Source organism: Tiliqua scincoides, chromosome 2 (genome assembly GCF_035046505.1).
Source record: "Tiliqua scincoides isolate rTilSci1 chromosome 2, rTilSci1.hap2, whole genome shotgun sequence".
Lineage (NCBI taxonomy): Eukaryota > Metazoa > Chordata > Lepidosauria > Squamata > Scincidae > Tiliqua > Tiliqua scincoides.
Window position 1 is genome coordinate 23,316,712 of NC_089822.1, and position 18,759 is coordinate 23,335,470.

At 41.4% G+C, this 18,759-nt stretch overlaps 1 protein-coding gene across 1 annotated transcript in view; it reads left to right on the plus strand.

The window, feature by feature from the left end:
- The window catches only part of MAP3K1 (mitogen-activated protein kinase kinase kinase 1), an 80,449-nt gene extending 68,449 nt beyond the window's left edge, over nt 1–12,000 (plus strand). Inside the window, exons 15-20 of the mRNA XM_066618352.1 lie at nt 1,660–1,812; nt 3,962–4,124; nt 5,723–5,854; nt 7,521–7,663; nt 8,551–8,682; nt 9,394–12,000. Of these exons, the coding sequence (XP_066474449.1) occupies nt 1,660–1,812; nt 3,962–4,124; nt 5,723–5,854; nt 7,521–7,663; nt 8,551–8,682; nt 9,394–9,543 (873 nt within the window). The 3' untranslated portion in view covers nt 9,544–12,000. The remainder of the gene's footprint in view (nt 1–1,659; nt 1,813–3,961; nt 4,125–5,722; nt 5,855–7,520; nt 7,664–8,550; nt 8,683–9,393) is intronic.
- Nucleotides 12,001–18,759: the final 6,759 nt, after the last annotated feature.

Below are 18,759 nucleotides of genomic sequence, written 5' to 3' on the forward strand. Positions count from 1 at the left end.
TGTTTATAATCTGTTCCTGCGAGTTTACAAGGGAGGAACTTATTTGCCCAATTTGTTCAGACAGTTCTCTGACCTGTTGCTCCATTTCTCTTCTAAAATCCATCACAAAGTCCATCAACCAGGCCTGGCTTTCACAACCATCTTTTAAATTTTCAAAAGCCATTTTTATCAACACCAACTGGAACCACTTCCTGCAGGGTTACTTTCCAATTTTAATATCCAAAAAAATATCAGTCAAATCAACACACTCAAATTAGGTTAGTATGCCTTTAAATGACCAAAAAAAAATTCAAGCCTCTTGCTGAGAAACCGAAAGTAGCCGTAACCAGACTTAAATCAAGGCTTTTTGCTGGGAAAATGAAAGTAGACTTTATTTCCTTCGTTGAAGATTACTTATTTATTTGGTACATACCATTGGTATGTATTTATTTGGTAAATACCATTGAAAAAAATAATCTTGTACTTACTCCAGCAGGGGAAATACCAACTCACCTATTCCCCCCCTGGGTGGCTAATGGCCAGCGTGAATAATCTTGTATTATCTCCTCCTCCTCCAGACTTCTTACTTACAGTTCTCGGTAAAACTTTTTAACAAGCCAAGTTCACTTACTCTTAATAGCTTTTTTCACTGAGATGTTGTTGTATCTAGGCCGTGGGAGGACGGGTTCTCAACTTTCCAAGCTTCTCCAAGATGGCGCCCGGGATAGATATGATTCAGCACAGAGCAAAACAGAGAGAAATCTTTGAAATTGCCTGTTTCTAAGGACCCCCCCGTTCAAGCTCTCAGCTCTTCGTACCGTCTTCCTGGCACCGAAGCGTGCCTTAGTTGTTTAGGCACATGAAAACACATCTATTTCGCAGTCTCTTCGAGAGCCCCCAAAGTTCACTGCAACTTCATTGAGAGTTAGCTCCGCCCCCCCACACATGTTCTCATATCTTACTACAGGGCTGTATTGTGGCTACCCCAGAGCTGGAAAGTTGGATAGGATTGGGCCCTAGATTGGCTACCAAACTCATTGTGAAACTCATTGTTGAAAAATATGGTGGAATGTGTGTTGAGGGAATGTTTGGACAGTAGAAGAAAATTAAAAATGTTAAATGACTTGGATACTTGACTTGCATTTTCTTATACAAGGGTAGAGGCTAAGTATGTGCATACATGTTTGAGGGCACAATCCTAACCAGGTCTACTCAGAAGTAAGTCCTATTGTGTTCAGTGGGACTTACTCCCAGGAAAGTGAGGTTAGGATTGCAGCCTGAGTTATTTTTGCTCAAATCATATAAAGTGACTTTGAGAAGAAGTAGCTATAATGGGAAAAGGAATTGTAGGTTGCAGCAGGTTTGTTGTTGACCTTGATGAGACTCAGATCCAACAAAGGTTGAGAGAGAAGATGGGCAGTCCAATTCTAACCTGCGGTGGAACGGAGAGTCAAAAACAGTATGTCCAAGCAGCCAGTTAATAAGTATGAAGACTCTGTGGTCCTTGAGAAATGTCTGTGCTATCTGTGTACTGAATTCTAAGAACTGCAGATCTCTTCAAAATTTGATTTTCCTTTGCTTGGAAAAAGTTGGCTTCTAGTAATGATTTTCAAAGCTTTGTTTTTCATTTGGGCATATATTGGGCATGAATTCATATATCACAACCTGTTTAATTTGCAGACACCAGAGACTCTACCTGGGCATACCAAAGCAAAGCACCATTACAGGGAGGATATGGAATGGCTTAAAGGTCAGCAAATTGGCCTTGGTGCCTTTTCTTCATGTTACCAAGCTCAGGATGTTGGAACTGGGACATTGATGGCAGTGAAACAGGTAAATGTTCTTCTGGCAAATATTTTGTAAACATTAGAAATCTAGGTGCACAAGCATATCTCAGTACAAAGATCTACACAGTTTGTCCTTGGTCACACTGAGCTAAGCAAATGTGATCTCTGTTCTCCCTTGACTTGAGTGCATTTTGCCCAGCACCTGCTCTGTCCAGATTAAAGGTACATGGGGGCTTGGAATATAGCATAATGAAAGCTGCCACATCTGGGCAATTTTTTCACAATTTTTTTGATAATCTACAGGATAATCTACATGAATAAAAAAATATGTTATCACTTGTAAGGACTGGCATGTTTACACTAAGTCCTCTACTTAAGTACAGGTTAAGTTCCAAGGTCTATTTATACTTTTAAGTTGAAATGCACTTAAGTTGAAACATCCAGTTCTTGCTGGCCCAGCACTATTGCACCTGCATAAAAGTGCCACCAAAGGATATACTGTACTGTGCAAAAGTGCCAGCTTAGACATCTGTACTATAACCGGGATGTCTGTAACCTGGGGAGCCAGAGTAATCCCAAAGACTAGTCTATGGGCAAAAGTATAACTCTGTGGTGTCCACTGTACCAAAGCAATTACAACATAGAATGGTGTCATCATAAGAATGTTCCTTTGGTCTTATTTTTAGTCACATTACTCATAATTAAATTATAAGATTTAAACCAGCGGTTCTCAAACTTTCCAGGAGTTTGAGAACTGTGATCAGTCTTTGCGGGGGTGGGGGAATGGCTGCGACACAATTGCCAGATTCACCCTGCCGCCAGGGACAGTGGGGCTTTTGTTTACTTAACCTCTGTCTGCGCCGGCCCGGGGGAGGGGTGCAGGGAGCACTGTGGATCCCTCTGCAGGGCTCCCTGTGCCTCAGAACACTGAAAAAATGTGATAATGACCTACTTCCCCTCCTTAAGGGGACAGAGACAAGGCTTCTTGGGTTGCTGGGTTGTAACCCATTAGTTTGGGAACTATTGATTTAGACTGTAAGACTTTCTCTGTGTTTGTTTTCTAAAGGGAGTAGATGGTAGCTGTAGAGGCTCTGATCATACTCCGCCTTAACCCTCCCCCCTCTATCTGCTTGGTAGTGGTAAAAGTCGGCTGTGTTTTATTGTTCTGTTGTTGAAGTCATGTTCATTCAAGACCCACTTTTTCTTATATGTTATTAATGCTCCCCTGGAGCTTCAATTTTTTTTTTGCCAGTGCCTTCACAACTGCACCTGCTTCCAAGCCCTGACCTTGCCTGTTCATAAATCAGATGTTCATAATGTGAACATCTGTAAGTTGAGGATCTTCTCTAATTTGTTGCACTTCACATGTTAACAGGGTATACATGTGCCCTATGTGTCTCTGCATATGAAATGGCTTTAAGTGGCTGCCTGAAGTTGCTTGAGGAAAAGCAGAAAGATAATATATTGTATATTAAAATACATATGCTGCAATTTAGAGCAGCATAAAATCATATTGAGATGAAATAACATACCTAAATGAGCATCAGTAACACATTATTAAGATCCCTTGTTCCTGTCAGATTCAAAAATAGTAGGAAAGAAACTGACAGGAGCAAATAGACAACCATATCTACCCCTTTTCTGCTAGTTCTTCATTCATGTATTGAACAGGTCTTTTAGATTATTTTACTTGCTGGTTTTTGTTTTCACTATTCTATTAAATTATGTATTAGCATCTGTAAGTTTTTTTTCTTGCTCCATGTTTTAATAATAGAAAGGCAGAATGTAAATATTTGAGAGGTTGCAGCAGAGGCAGTAAGCTGCAAGTATACAGGATACAGAGAAATTTGACATACTAAGGTCCAAATCCTAACCCACTTTCCAGCACTGGAATAGCGATGCCAGTGGGATGTGTGCTACATCCTGCAGTTGGGGGGCACTCACGAAGGCCTCTTCAGAGTAAGGGAATGTTTGTTCCCTAACCTCCGGAGCTGCATTGCCCTTATGTCGGTGCTGGAAAGTGGTTTAGGATTGTGCCCATAATCACCTATCATGTCCAACCTCTTCCTTGCTGCTAATCAGCAGGGTGTCAGCAGTGATGCTGTTTCTGCTGCTGTGACTAAATAGCATCCATAAGATCAAGACCTTTATCTAATTGTTGAAGCAAATCTGACCCACCTGTGTGTCTGAAACAGGTAACTTATGTCAGGAATACATCATCGGAACAAGAAGAAGTGGTAGAAGCTCTGAGGGAGGAGATAAGGATGATGAGTCATCTGAATCACCCAAATATCATTCGTATGTTGGGTGCCACGTGTGAAAAGAGCAACTACAATCTCTTCATAGAATGGATGGCAGGTATGTTATATGTCAAGAAGTTCCAACTGCAGGTCTCTTATGTACTGCCCCATATATCTTGTCACTGTCATTCTCCTACCTCTCAGTTATTTCAGTAGGTGACATTAGGCAAGCCAAAAGAGAGTAATCCTACTTACCTTTTAGGGTTGTTGCAAGGACAACATAATATATGTGAAGTACTTTGTACATTCTGAAAGTGCTATATAAATTTTAAGTAGTTTTATTATGCCAGTTGCCTCCCTTTCTCCACATGGATATGCATGATTAGGAATCCTTGGCACTCACTGCTAAGTGGGTAACATGCATTTTGAGTTGCTAATTCAAGAACACATATTGACTAGCCTGCACCTTGCAAGCTAGGCAGTATGAACTGCTTAGTAAGTACAAACTGATTCTGACATAAGTCCACTTCCCTAGCAATTGGGGAGCTACTTTTCCTGCAGCACTTCTGTTTGCATGGAGAAAGCTTGCAGGAAATGTATTGAGCATGATGCTTGTATTAATGGGAATAAGCAACAGGAATTAAAGAGGTTTTTTGAGTGTTGTGAACCATGGGAGAGGCTGAGATGTAGAAAGATGATCAAAGAGAATTTTTTTTCATACAATAGTCACAAACAGTCACACCATTTGGTGTGGTATGCTAAGTTTTTTTTTTAAATAAAAGATGAAAAAAATTATGATTGAGAGGAAATTTTGGATGACTTTCTTCTGCTTGCTCCAGAGAATGACCATGATGTAAATGTGCAATGACCAGGGCTGCTGGTATGTAGGCTCGCAAAACAGCTGTCTATTGATGCAATCAGCTAGCAGTCGGGGGGGAGGGAATGAGTAGGGAAGGGGCTAAATTTGGACCCGCATACTCTTCTGTCTCTCTCCCAAGCACTCTATTGCCAGTTTGTGAAGATGACCCATGTGCACAGAGTCCATTTGCATGTGTGTTTCTTAGTCTGTAGGGATTTGTTTCATGCTCGTGTTTCCTAGATGGATCTGGAAAGTCTGTTGAGTGAGCAACAGGGTTTGTTCTCATATATTCTCTAATTAAAAGCAGTACTTCAGACAAGAATAGCTTTTAAAAATGCTTTTGAAATCTCCAGACAGAAATACTAGTGGAAAAATGGTTGTTCATGTAAAAAGTATGTTTATGAAAAGAAACAAATGATACAAATATATGAAGTATATCAAATTCATATGAGCATATGAACTTGTTTTAAAGTAGTAATTCAATATTGGTACAAAGTGGGGTAAAACAGAATAGCATGCATCTGAGAGAAGTGTATAATTATCATGGAAGAAGACAGTTTACTGTATTAAGTAGATCTCTGTTAAATGCTTCCAGTGTCAACATTGGGCCCAAAATAGCTTTTTTCTGTGTCTAAATATGTATGTTGTGATATAATGCTTAGTGCCTATACCTTTCTATATGATTGGCATCGTACAAACTAACAAGAACACCCAAACTGATCTACATATTTGTCCATTGCAATGTTTACTCTTCTATCAAATATTGCATTTTGCATACTAGTATGAAATGATGAAGCTAGAGTCTCTCAATGAAAAGGGTTGATTTGGGTTAAAATATTCTTTCTTCTATCTTCCAGGAGGCTCTGTTGCTCATTTATTAAGTAAATATGGAGCCTTTAAAGAACCTGTGGTTACAAACTACACAGAACAGTTGCTTCGTGGCCTTTCATACCTTCATGAGAATCAGATCATCCACAGAGATGTCAAAGGTGGGAATAGTGTTACTGAAGTTGGACACACACAGGTGGTCTCTGTTCTATTTTTGGGCCTTCTGATGGGAGGAAAGAACTATGTTCAGTTGGCTCATCTTTTGTACTGCTGGTATTTGGTACTGCTGCTTCCTCATATATAGTCACTTATGTAGCCTTCAGAAATACTCCATTACAGTGTAAGGAACATGAAACTGATTTTCTGGAGTCAGCATTATGTTGACTCATGTTGCGAAAGATAACCGAGCAGCTCTCAAGAATGTTGTGATTATGTTCAAATGTTCCTTGAGTGTCCTTACGCATAGCACTGAAAACATGAGATGAGAGAAATTGGAAGCCGCACAACACACATTTCTCTCAGGCTCCCATAAGTTCAAGTAATAGGTGCCCAGATTGTACCAGGAAGGAGAGCACTGATCTGCCATCTCCAACCAGAGTAGCACTGAGAAGGTGTCTGGGCAAAGTGTGTATTTATTTACAAGTTGTGTGACAGTGCATTGGGGGCCTTTTAATTGTTTAAAGGCTGTTTTTGTTCCTCTCTTGGAAAAAACCTTGATCTTGTGTTTTCTGACCCTGGAACACAAGCAGAAGAAACTCAGTCTACTCACGGGTCTCGGCCTCACGATCTGTAAGCCATGGTTGATCAGTAGGGAATACAACCTTGTTTTCCTCCTTACTTTGTGCACTGCATAGCTTTCTGGCTTATTCTGGGAGCTTGTTCAGAACCAGAAACTGTGATTGAACTCTGACTTAGAAGTCAGGTTGTAAAACAAACTTCTAGCTGAGGTTTTACATCCAGGCTTGAAATTAGAAGTAAACCACAGATCCGAGCGTTGCAAAAACTATGCAAAGTGTGTTTTTAGAAGGCAGGACTGAAACGTTGAGTTTTACAATAGAGGCATGGACAGGTGGTAGAAAGAATGCAGCGTTCCTGCATTCAGTCATGTGAATTGGCCCTTTGTTTTAATCTTGCTTGTACAGTACATAATAGCTTCCCTACAGTAAGAAGTATCTCTTAAATTGGAAAGTATATCTAATAGGCCTGGTTCAGATGTAACAGAAAACCTTGGTTTTCTGCTATATGAAAGAGTTCCTGTAAGTCACAGGGTCTTGTGCTCCCTTCTAAGAGAAAGAATTTGAATTTAAAGCAGAATTTCACCTTGCATTTGAATTCAGGAACTCAAACTGAGGAATAAATCAGGATTGATTCATGTTTGATCCAGGTTACTTTCATGAAGTGAGTTTCCTAGAGTTAGTATATAAGGTGGAATTCTGGTTTAACTTCCCTCTCTTCCTTTTGTGCACAAAAGAGCAGAGGAAGAGGGGTACGCAAGAGCCCATGCTTTGCAAAGGATTGCTTCTATAGCTGAAAACCATGGTTTCCTATTGTGTCTGGTCACAGACTACAACAGAATGACCACTTGATAGTGTAGATTCAAACAAATCTAAATACAATGTAGATTTACAATGTACAATGCTGCTTTAGATTAATAATGGCAGAAGTTTATTTCTATTCATTCAAAGCAACAAACTTTTTTTTACAAGTTCTGCAGTCTTGAAATGTTCTCCGAATTTGGGAGGGATGCATTCTTCTTGAAAGGATCCAGTTTCTGCATTATCTAATACACAGAGTGCCATCTAATTTTATTTCTTATGCTGTTGACAGGTGCCAATTTGCTAATTGACAGCACAGGTCATAGGTTAAGAATTGCTGATTTTGGAGCTGCAGCTAGGTTGGCATCTAAAGGAACTGGTGCTGGAGAGTTTCAAGGACAGTTGTTGGGTACTATTGCATTTATGGCACCAGAGGTAAGAATTGACTTCTGCAACTTCAGGAAAAGATGTACTGTTTGATTTTTATACTAGGTGTTAAGTACTTGCTGTGTTTTCTCAATCTAAAGTGGCATCCTGTGCAGTGATAGTCAGGGAAGGCTGTATACTGTGTGCTTGTTTTGATAGTGCTTTTGAAAGATTTCCAACCATAAGGTAGCCAGCCATGTGTGGGACAGTATGAAGCTACCCTTGGTAGTCTTCCGCTCCTTTAATCATCACAGCAACCCTGTGAAGTAGATTAAGCTGAGAGAATGCCCAAGGTCACCCAGTGAGCTTCACAGATAAGTGGAAATTTGAACCAGATGTCCCCAGTCCTAGTTCCAACTGTTATACCAAAGTATGTCTTATGTGAGCAAGGTATTATTTAAGAAAATATATTTTGAAGCTGGGCCACAAAAGGCCCACAGACCCCATGCTCATTTTAAGGTATGTTAATTTGGCTAGTAGATTCTTATGCACAATCTAGGTTCACATTATTCAGGTTCACATTATTTTAAAATGTTTAATTTTTATTGATACAGACATGTGAAAGAGAAATGATAATACTTAAAAGAAACATAGGTGAATTGTTCAACATAAGATTGGAGTCCATTAATTTCATAGGGACTGACAGAAGATCTTCATTTTTACACATCTATTTTGCTACATGTACAGATAACATGTGCCTCACAGGCTCAGAGTACTTTTATATGAAGTGCTGTGCTGAACACTGTTCATCCTATCACAGCCTGACTTTTTGAGTAGTTCTAATAGCTGTTTTAAACCTCTTATTTTTGCTAATCCAGAATGCTCCTAAAATGTTTGTTGTGTTGGTGGATAGAGAATAAAGAGAAATTAAATTTGTGGGTTTCTTTATCCTGCAGGTGTTGAGAGGCCAACAGTATGGTAGGAGTTGTGATGTGTGGAGCGTTGGTTGTGCTGTTATAGAAATGGCTTGTGCTAAACCTCCATGGAACGCAGAAAAACATTCCAATCATCTTGCTTTGATATTTAAGGTAAGGTGATTTGTGAGGGATTACCTATAATGTCTACAGTGGGGTCAGTTCACCTTTCTGTCCTATTATGACTTGGAGGGCAACTAGTGTACCAAATACAAAATTAAAAACACATATAATCAATATCACATAGAATGGTCAAAGAGAGTAAATAAAAGCCAAGTACGCAGAGGGAGACTGTGGTGCTCTCGTTTACAGGAATAATAATAATAATAATAATAATAATAATAATAATAACAGTATTTATATACCACTTTTCAACTAAATGTTCACAAAGCGGTTTACAGAGAAAAATCAAATAACTAAATGGCTCCCTGTCCCAAAAGGGCTCACAATCTAAAAAGATGCAAAAAGAATACCAGCAGACAGCCACTAAAACAGACAGTGCTGGGGTGAGGTGGGCCAGTTACTCTCCCCCTGCTAAAAAAAGGAGCACCCACTTGAAAAAGTGCCTCTTACCCAATTAGCAGGAATCTAACAGATCAGGTATCTCAATACATTTTGTGCTGAGCAACCCTGTTCATGTTGTGCTTTATTATTCTATCTGTATGTATAATAAGAAATTAAAACAGTTACCTTTGGTTACATATAGTTTAGTTTTGTATCTCATGATACCAGTAGTCTTACAGAGGAGTTTTGCTGTAGTCTGCATAGGCAGCTGCTTTGAGGATGATTCCTGAGGATAACCCAAATCTTTGCTTCTGTTTGCAGATTGCCAGTGCAACTACAGCTCCATCAATCCCACCACATCTATCTCCAGGCTTAAGAGATGTGGCACTTCGGTGTTTGGAGCTTCAACCTCAGGACAGACCCCCAGCAAGGGAGTTGCTGAAACACCCCGTCTTCCGCACTACTTGGTAGTTTTGTAAAAGTTGGGGATACACTGAACATGATGCTACTGAATATAGAACAGTGCTGGTCTTCCTGTGCAGTTTTGCACAGCAATATGTGTTAACTACTCTGCTGGCCTTAATTATACATTATGAGGACTTTAGGTTGGTAGAGGACCTGTACTTAAGTATGTGACTGACAAATCGAGATCTTTACCTAAGCTCAGTATGCAACATTTCACAAATTGTGCAGAAATATGTAAACTGTGCCTTTCTCAAAGATCTGGCTCTTGATGATCAGGAAAGCAATTCCTTCTTAAACTCTGCATGATTATTTAGTGGAAGAAGTGATTATTTCATTTTTTATTTTGGAGCACTTTTTCAGCAATATTAGCAGCTGAGGGGCTCAGGAGCCATTTTAAAAACTGCAATCACTGTTCCATTTCACACCATGCAAATGTCAGCATTTTGAGCTCTACAACCCAATTGTACTTGTTTTCATCACTGGTCATAAAGAAAGTTCAGTGTCTGTGCATTAAACTATCACAAAGCTTGTTCTTTAAGTGGAAAAAGAAACATTGGGTAGTTCTGAAACCGCATCTTGCCTTCCTAAGCGTCACTGACCATGGCAGTTGTGGTTCACTATGCATTTACTGCTAGCCTTGTAACTTTCGTTTGAAAGTGATGGTTCTCTGCTTTCATGTTATCCTTTTTTTCATATTCAGGGAAAAGTGATATTTTGAACCACACCCAGAATAGCTAGAACTAGGTTCAAGCTACATATTGTTGGATAGTTTGTTATAAGAGACTGTGATGCAGATTGGTTTGAAATCTGGAATAAAATACTGTCCTTGAGTCAGTGTTTTAGGTAAGGTATTAGGGGAAATGCGCAATTGTTCTAAACGACAGAACTTATAACTAAGGGTCAAATTAATGGTTATATTTTGGAGCCTTTTTTATGTAAGAGAAAATCTCTTGGCAAAACTTTGTAGAAAAGTTTCACATGTCAAGCCTGCTGCCACCCAGCTTCCATTCTGGTCAGCCTTTGATGGGAACCAAAGCTTTAAATCCAGTCTTACTCTCAAGTTAGCATTGCGTTCATGTCCACTGTTGATATTTTGCCTGCGGTTTTCCTTCTGCCATACATCATCTGTTTACAGCTGCAATGGATAATTATGTAATTGGGCAATCTTGGTTTTATAAATTAAAAATCTTTTAATAAGAAATGAGGAAAAAACTTATAGAAAAATGAGCTTGGACTTGAAAACAACCCTTAAATATAATGTGAAGAAGTGCTTCACCACGAGTGCAAAACTACTTTTTAGCAAATGTGTTTTTAATTGTTTTATGATGGTTTAAGGGCAGGCTTCTAGATTCTGATGCATGGAATACTGAAGGAAAACGGCAGCTGTTCTTTTGCTTTTTGGTGAGTCTTTTTGAAATAAAGTATTGATTGTGTTTAATCAACTTTGTTAAATAACTGTTCAAGTTTTAACTCTTCAGAAACCAGTTCAATTATTGACCGGAAATTGGTTATGCTCAAAGACTCAGGGCAAACTAAATAAGCTATTGTGCTGTACATTATTAACAATGTACGACTTAATAAATTGGAAGCAAAACAAGTGAGAGGTTTACAGCAATGATCATGCAAGCGTTAACTAAAAGCAATGTCACTAAGTGTGGATGTATTTCATCACAAAATATTACATTCCTTTGCTTTTTGAAGATTGGCTGAAGAGTTAAACAAATCGAAATGTGAAGTTTGGTAGCTCTGTTTTTGTATTTGACTTCTGTTTCTCGGCCGCTTAGAATTTTTCATTCTGATCAGATTGTTTCCAAGACTCTTGTGTGCAAGCTTTAAAGGGTGCACTCTTGCCAATTCATGTACTGGAAGATCAGTTGTCAGATGAATGCCTTTTCTGACAAAAATGTCAATTGTATAAACTGATGAACCTCAGCTAATCAGTATTACCTTTTTAGATCACCATGTCTACCACATATCAAACTCGAACTGCCTCTAGGGGTCTAAATGCGTTGTTTGAGTTTGTTTGCATTTCCCTCAGCTTGCTGGTAATTGTGGTGTTGTTTTTTTTAATGCAGATGTGATGTAATCTTATTTTCTTTGGATCAAAGCTGGACTGAAAATTGTATTGTGTAATTATTTTTGTGTTCTTAATGTTATTTGTTTGGTACCTAAGTTGTAAATAACGTCTACTGCTGTTTATTCCAGTTTCTACTACCTCAGGTGTCCTATAGATTTTCTTCTACCAAAGTTCACTTTCACTTTGAAATTATATTTGCTATGTGACTGATTCCTAAGACTTCCAGGGCTTAAGGGCTAACTTCTATTAGCACCTTACTGTGCAAGTAAATTTTAAAGATCTCTGGGTTAAGAAAATTTGGCTTCATTATATCCTTTGTTATTTTAAATATATCAAGATATTTTAATTAAAAGTTTTTACCCCATTGAACCAATTTTATAGTATAATTTGTACCTATTTTGGTGGTTTTGTCTTTATAGTAAATAAAAGATTTTGGACAAACTTTGTCCTTGTTTATGGCAACAGAGTTTTTTAATGCTGCTTGATAGTCACGTACATTTTCTTTACAAAATCTGCAGCTACAGCAAGCATGCACAAGGTTCAGTGTGTATCAGATGTTTATTATTTGGAAAGTCGCTGTAAGCGAGTTTTTCTTTAATCCCTTCTGCTCTTTCTTGGTGGTATAACCCTATAAAACCTAACCGAAGGGTCTACTTAAGCCTCATTAGGTGCTTTAGCTGTATGAACCTGAAGGGCTCAGTTTACCAAAGTGCTTATAAAAACGTCTCTTCACTGAATTGGGGTTGTACAATAGCTATTTGTGCCTGTAGTGATTGTCATGTTACCAGATTAGAAACTCAAGGCACAGAATTATAACTGGTGAATCGCTTAAGACGAGTAACAATTCAGCAGACTAGTGGCAGTGATATTTAATGATAGATTGAAGTGCTTGGAAAAGTGACTTGCTAAATACACAAGAAAAACCAATTTGATAGATCACCTGGGGATGGGGGGGAGGCGTGTGTGTGTCCACCTTGTGTGTTGACTGATATTATAAGCTGTGCTCCTTTTTGTTTGTTTTATTTTGTCAGCTCATTACTTTTTTTGAGGATTCCTGAGAATGATCAGTGTAAATAAACCCCTCCTGTTTATGAAGGGCTTATGTGTACTGATTAATGCTAGAGACTGATCCCATAACTGCTAGCTTTTATATTTTAAAGAGAGAGTGCCCATCATTTATCTCCCCCAGTAACCTCTGATAGGACCATAAATTACTTAAAGTCTTTCTTTAATCCCTTCTGCTCTTCCTTGGTGGTATAACCCTATAAAACATAACCCATAATGTCCCATAATTAAACCTGCTATCATCACTTTCACTTCCTCTAACAAAAGGCAGATTTGCATTTTTACCATATTTGAGTAACAACTTCTGGAAAGATTAATTTGTTGGTGGTAACAGCAACAATGAAGGACTTGTTGCACCTTAGAGATGGACTAATTTGTTAGCCTTTAAGGAGCTGCAGGACCCTCTGTTCATGGAAATGGTAAACCATCTTTTTTCTCCCCAATCGTTTTATTTTAAATCTCAAACTGAAGAAGAGTTGTGGGGGACTTGGCAATCTTATTCATTGTGATGATTTTGTAGGTCCTCACAAAGTTACTGTTCAGTTGTCTAGCTCTAGGAGGAACTCAAGAGCAATGATCAGCTCACATCCCACTGAAATGTAACAAACTTTGTCAGCCAATCTTAATTTTGTACATAATCTAACTAGGTGAAATAGTACATTGATTTCTGGAAAAGCTAAGAAAATGTTATAGGAAACTGCTATTGCCATTCACCTGACCTGACCATTCTCTTCCTAATCTTTTGTAATCTCACCTGGGAAGACCAGCCCCCTTTCAATCTGCAAGGAGGGAGAGAGGAGGAGCTAGCTAGGGGTATAAAGGTAGCGCCTGCCACCGTGTGAGCTCTCTGCAGAAGTGCGCGTGGCCTCGGACACCAAGTGCCTCTGGAACAAAGTGCCAGGTAAGGCACTGCAAGTTTAGCCTCAGTGCAAGTTCAGCAGCAGGGTGAGGAGGCCAGGGCCCCAGACACTGTCCTTCTCTTCCCTTGAGAAGAGGGCAGCAAACAATCAGGCTTTGTCCCAACCTCAGGTGTGCAGCTCCTCAGCTGCCTGGGTGGGAAGTCTCGGGGCTGGAGGACGTCATCCTGGAGAGGAGAGGAACAATCCCCTAGGGAGGACCCCTTCTTCAGGGGACGGGCCCGTATCTGAACGCACTCAGGATACTCCTCGGCGGGAGGGGGATCGGGGGCTTGTAGTGGGGGATTCGATTATTAGAAACATAGAGAGGGGGGTTTGTGATGGATGTGAGGACCGCATGGCGACTTGCCTGCCTGGCGCGAAGGTTGCGGACATCACTTCTCATCTAGACAGGCTGGTAGACAGTGCTGGGGAGGAGGTAGCGGTTGTGGTGCATGTCGGCACCAACGACGTGGGCAAGTGTAGCAGGGGGGTTCTGGAGGCCAAATTTAGGCTATTAGGTAGGAAGCTGAAAGCCAGGACCTCAAAGGTAGCATTCGCAGAAGTGCTACCTGTTCCATGCGCAGGGCCAGCTAGGCAGGCGGAGATCGGTGGTCTCAATGCGTGGATGAGACGGTGGTGTAGGGAGGAGGGGTTTAGATTCGTTAGGCACTGGGGAACATTTTGGGACAAGCAGGGCCTGTACAAGAGGAACGGGCTTCACTTGAACCAGAATGGAACCAGACTGCTGGCGCATAACATTGAAAAAGTGGCAAAGCAGCTTTTAAACTGATCCCTGGGGGAAAGCCGACAGGAGCCGAGGGGCATCCGGTTTGGGATTCCTCATCCCTATGGGACGAGGATGGGGAGGTTAGAGAACAACAAGGTAAAGGCAGAGTAGGAGAAGAAATTGGGAATGGTAGCGTGATGGGATGTGGTAGACGGTTTGGCACAATGAGAGGATGCGGAGACAAAGGAGCGAATAAGCAGCCCATCCTGGGGCATTCCATGTAAAAATGCTTTTATGCAAATGCCTGAAGTCTCCGAGCAAAGATGGGAGAACTGGAATGTCTGGTGACAAGGGAATACATTGACATAGTGGGCATAACGGAAACCTGGTGGAATGCGGAAAATCAGTGGGATACTGCAATCCCGGACTATAAACTCTACAGGAGGGACAGGGAGGGGCATGTTGGAGGAATGTTAAGGAAGGGATAGAATCCAGCAAAGTAGAGATTGAAGGCAGGTCCGACTCCACCGTAGAATCTCTATGGGTTAAATTACCAGGCTTGAGGAGCGATGTAATACTGGGGGTGTACTATCGTCCTCCACACCAGAAACCAGAGGGGGACCTTGAAATGAGGAAATGGATCAGGGAGGTGACAAGGAGGGACGGGTGTAATCATGGGGGACTTCAATTATCCTCATAAAGACTGGGTCAATTTGTGTTCTGGTCACAAAAAGGAGACCGGATTCCTTGACATGTTAAATGACTGTGCCTTAGAGTAGCTAGTCATGGAGACCACCAGAGGACAGATGACTCTGGATTTAATATTGTGCGGTACTCAATAATAATAATAAATAATAATAAACTTTATTTATATCCCGCCCTTCTCCCTAAAGGGACCCAGGGCGGCTAACTACTCAGGACCTTGTTAGAGATGTGAATGTTACAGAGCCATTGGGGAACAGTGATCATGCTGCGATCCGTTTCAACGTGCATGTTGGGGGAAGAATACTGGGCAAATCTCTCACAAAAACCCTTGACTTCTGACAAGCGGACTTTCCTCAAATGAGGAGGCTGGTTAGAAGGAGGTTGAAAGGGAAGGTAAAAAGAGTCCCATCTTTCCAGAGTGCATGGAGGCTGCTTAAAACAACAGTAATAGAGGCCCAGTGGAAGTGTATACCGCAAAGGAAGAAGGGCTCCACTAAGTCCAGGAGGGTGCCTGCATGGCTAACCAGCCAAGTTAGAGAGGCTGTGAAGGGCAAGGAAGCTTCCTTCCATAAATGGAAGTCTTGCCCTAATGAGGAGAATAAAAAGGAACATAAACTGTGGCAAAAGAAATGTAAGAAGGTGATACTGGAGGCCAAGCGAGACTATGAGGAACACATGGCCAGCAACATTAAGGGGAATAATAAAAGCTTCTTCAAATATGTTAGAGGCAGGAAACCCGCCAGAGAAGTGGTTGGCCCTCTGGATGGTGAGGGAGGGACAGGGGAGATAAAAGGAGACTTAGAGATGGCAGACAAATGAGTTCTTTGCATCTGCCTTCACAGCAGAAGACCTCAGGCAAATACCGCTGCCCAAACGGCCCCTCCTGACCAAGGAATTAAGTCAGATAGAGGTTGAAAGAGAAGATGTTTCAGACCTCATTGATAAATTAAAGATGAATAAGTCACCGGGCCTCCACCCAAGAGTTATTAAGGAACTGAAGAATGAAGTTGCTGATCTCTTGACTAAGATATGCAACTTGTCCCTCAAAATGGCCACGGTGCCAGAAGATTGGAGGATAGCAAATGTCACACCGATCTTTAAAAAGGGAAAGAGGGGGGAACCGGGAAACTATAGGCCGATCAGCCTAACATCTATACTGGGTAAGATGGTGGAATGCCTCATCAAAGATAGGATCTCAAAACACATAGACGAACAGGCCTTGCTGAGGGAGAATCCGTATGGCTTCTGTAAAGGGTAAGTCTTGCCTCACAAAACTTTTAGAATTATTTGAAAAGGTCAACAGACATGTGGATGCGGGACAACCTGTGGATATTATATATCTGGACTTTCAGAAGGCATTCAACACAGTCCCTCACCAAAGGCTACTGAAAAAACTCCACAGTCAGGGAATTAGAGGGCAGGTCCTCTCCTGGATTGAGACCTAGTTGAAGACCAGGAAACAGAGAGTGGGTGTCAATGGGCAATTTTCACAATGGAGAGAGGTGAAAAGTGGTGTGCCCCAAGGATCTGTCCTGGGACCGGTGCTTTTCAACCTCTTCATAAATGACCTGGGGACAGGGGTGAGCAGTGAGGTGGCCAAATTTGCAGACGACACCAAACTTTTCCGAGTGGTGAAGACCAGAAGTGATTGTGAGGAGCTCCAGAAGGATCTCTCCAGACTGGCAGAATGGGCAACAAAATGGCAGATGCGCTTCAATGTCAGTAAGTGTAAAGTCATGCACATTGGGGCAAAAAAATCAAAACTTCACATATAGGCTGATGGGTTCTGAGCTGTTTGTGACAGATCAGGAGAGAGATCTTGGGGTGGTGGTGGACAAGTCAATGAAAGTGTCAACCCAATGTGCGGCGGCAGTAAAGAAGGCCAATTCTATGCTTGGGATCATTAGAAAAGGTATTGAGAACAAAACAGCTAATATTATAATGCCGTTGTACAAATGGATGGTAAGGCCACACATGGAGTATTGTGTCCAGTTTTGGTTGCCGCATCTCAAAAAAGACATAGTGGAAATGGAAAAGTGCAAAAGAGAGCGACTAAGATGATTACTGGACTGGGGCACTTTCCTTATGAGGAAAGTCTATGGCATTTGGGCCTCTTCAGCCTAGAAAAGAGGCACCTCAGGGGGGACATGATTGAGACATACAAAATTATGCAGGGGATGGACAGAGTGGATAGAGAGATGCTCTTTACACTCTCACATAACACCAGAACCAGGGGACATCCACTAAAATTGAGTGTTGGGAGGGCTAGGACAGACAAAAGAAAATATTTCTGTTCTCAGCGTGTGGTCGGTCTGTGGAACTCCTTGCTGCAGAATGTGGTGACGGCATCTGACCTGGATGCCTTTAAAAGGGGATTGGACAAGTTTCTGGAGGAAAAATCCATTTTGGGTTACAAGCCATGATGTGTATGTGCAACCTCCTGATTTTAGAAATGGGCTATGCCAGATGACCAAGCCAACGCAGGCGTCTCTGTTTCAGCAGTGAATACATGCTAGGGATTCCAGCACGTTCCAGGACTGTGTTGTTTGGAACTTTGTCCTGCCAGGTGATGCCGAGGATGCGTCGGAGGCAGCGCATGTGGAAAGCGCTTGGTCATGTTGTGAGAATGGATGATGGCCGGATCCCAAAGGATCTCTATGGAGAACTCATGCAAGGAAAGCGCCCTACAGGTAGACCACAGCTGCGATACAAGGACATCTGCAAGAGGGATCTGAAGGCCTTAGGGATGGACCTCAACAAGTGGGAAACCCTGGCCTCTGAGCGGCCCGCTTGGAAGCAGGCTGTGCAGCATGGCCTTTCCCAGTTTGAAGAGACACTTTGCCAACAGTCTGAGGCAAAGAGGCAAAGAAGGAAGGCCCATAGCCAGGGAGACAGACCAGGGACAGACTGCACTTGCTCCCGGTGTGGAAGGGATTGTCACTCCCGGATTGGCCTTTTCAGCCACACTAGACGCTGTGCCAGAACCACCTTTCAGAGCACGATACCATAGTCTTTCGAGACTGAAGGTTGCCAATACAATACATATATGCCAGATGCAAGGGAGGGCAGCAGGATGCAGGTCTCTTGTTATCTGTTGTGTTCCCTGGGGCTTTTGGTGGGCCGCTGTGAGATACAGGAAGCTGGACTAGATGGGCCTATCACCTGATCCAGTGGAGCTGTTCTTGTGTTCTTATGACCATGCGCATATAGGTATAGTGTCCTAACAGCTAAAACTGTAGGATATTACAGCGGGGCATATAAATATTGGTAGTAATAATATTGAAGATAAGAGTGCTTCCAAAACATAAAGGCTGATGGATTTTCAGAACTGATGGAAGGAAAAAACATGAAGCTGTTTTGAGCTAAATACTTCCTGATTTTCATTTAGAAGTGACAAACCTGGAAAGAGCAAACACAGAGTCCTTTGATTTCAGGCAGTGGTTCTTAAACTTTTAGCACCAAGACCCACTTTTTAGAATGTGAATCTGTCAGGACCCACAGGAAGTGACATCATCAAGCAGGAAAATTTTTAACAGTCCTAGGCTGCAGTCCTACCCACACTTAGCTGAGGAGTAAGTCCCATTGACTATCATTGTTAAAAGCATATACATAGAAGCCTTTAATAGTACAGATCTGTAACATTTCCCCAAATGCAGTCACATGTCATGGTAGTATCAAGTCTAATGTGTTAAAAATAAAATATTGAAATGATTGGGACCCACCTGAAATTGGCTCCGTGACCCACCTAG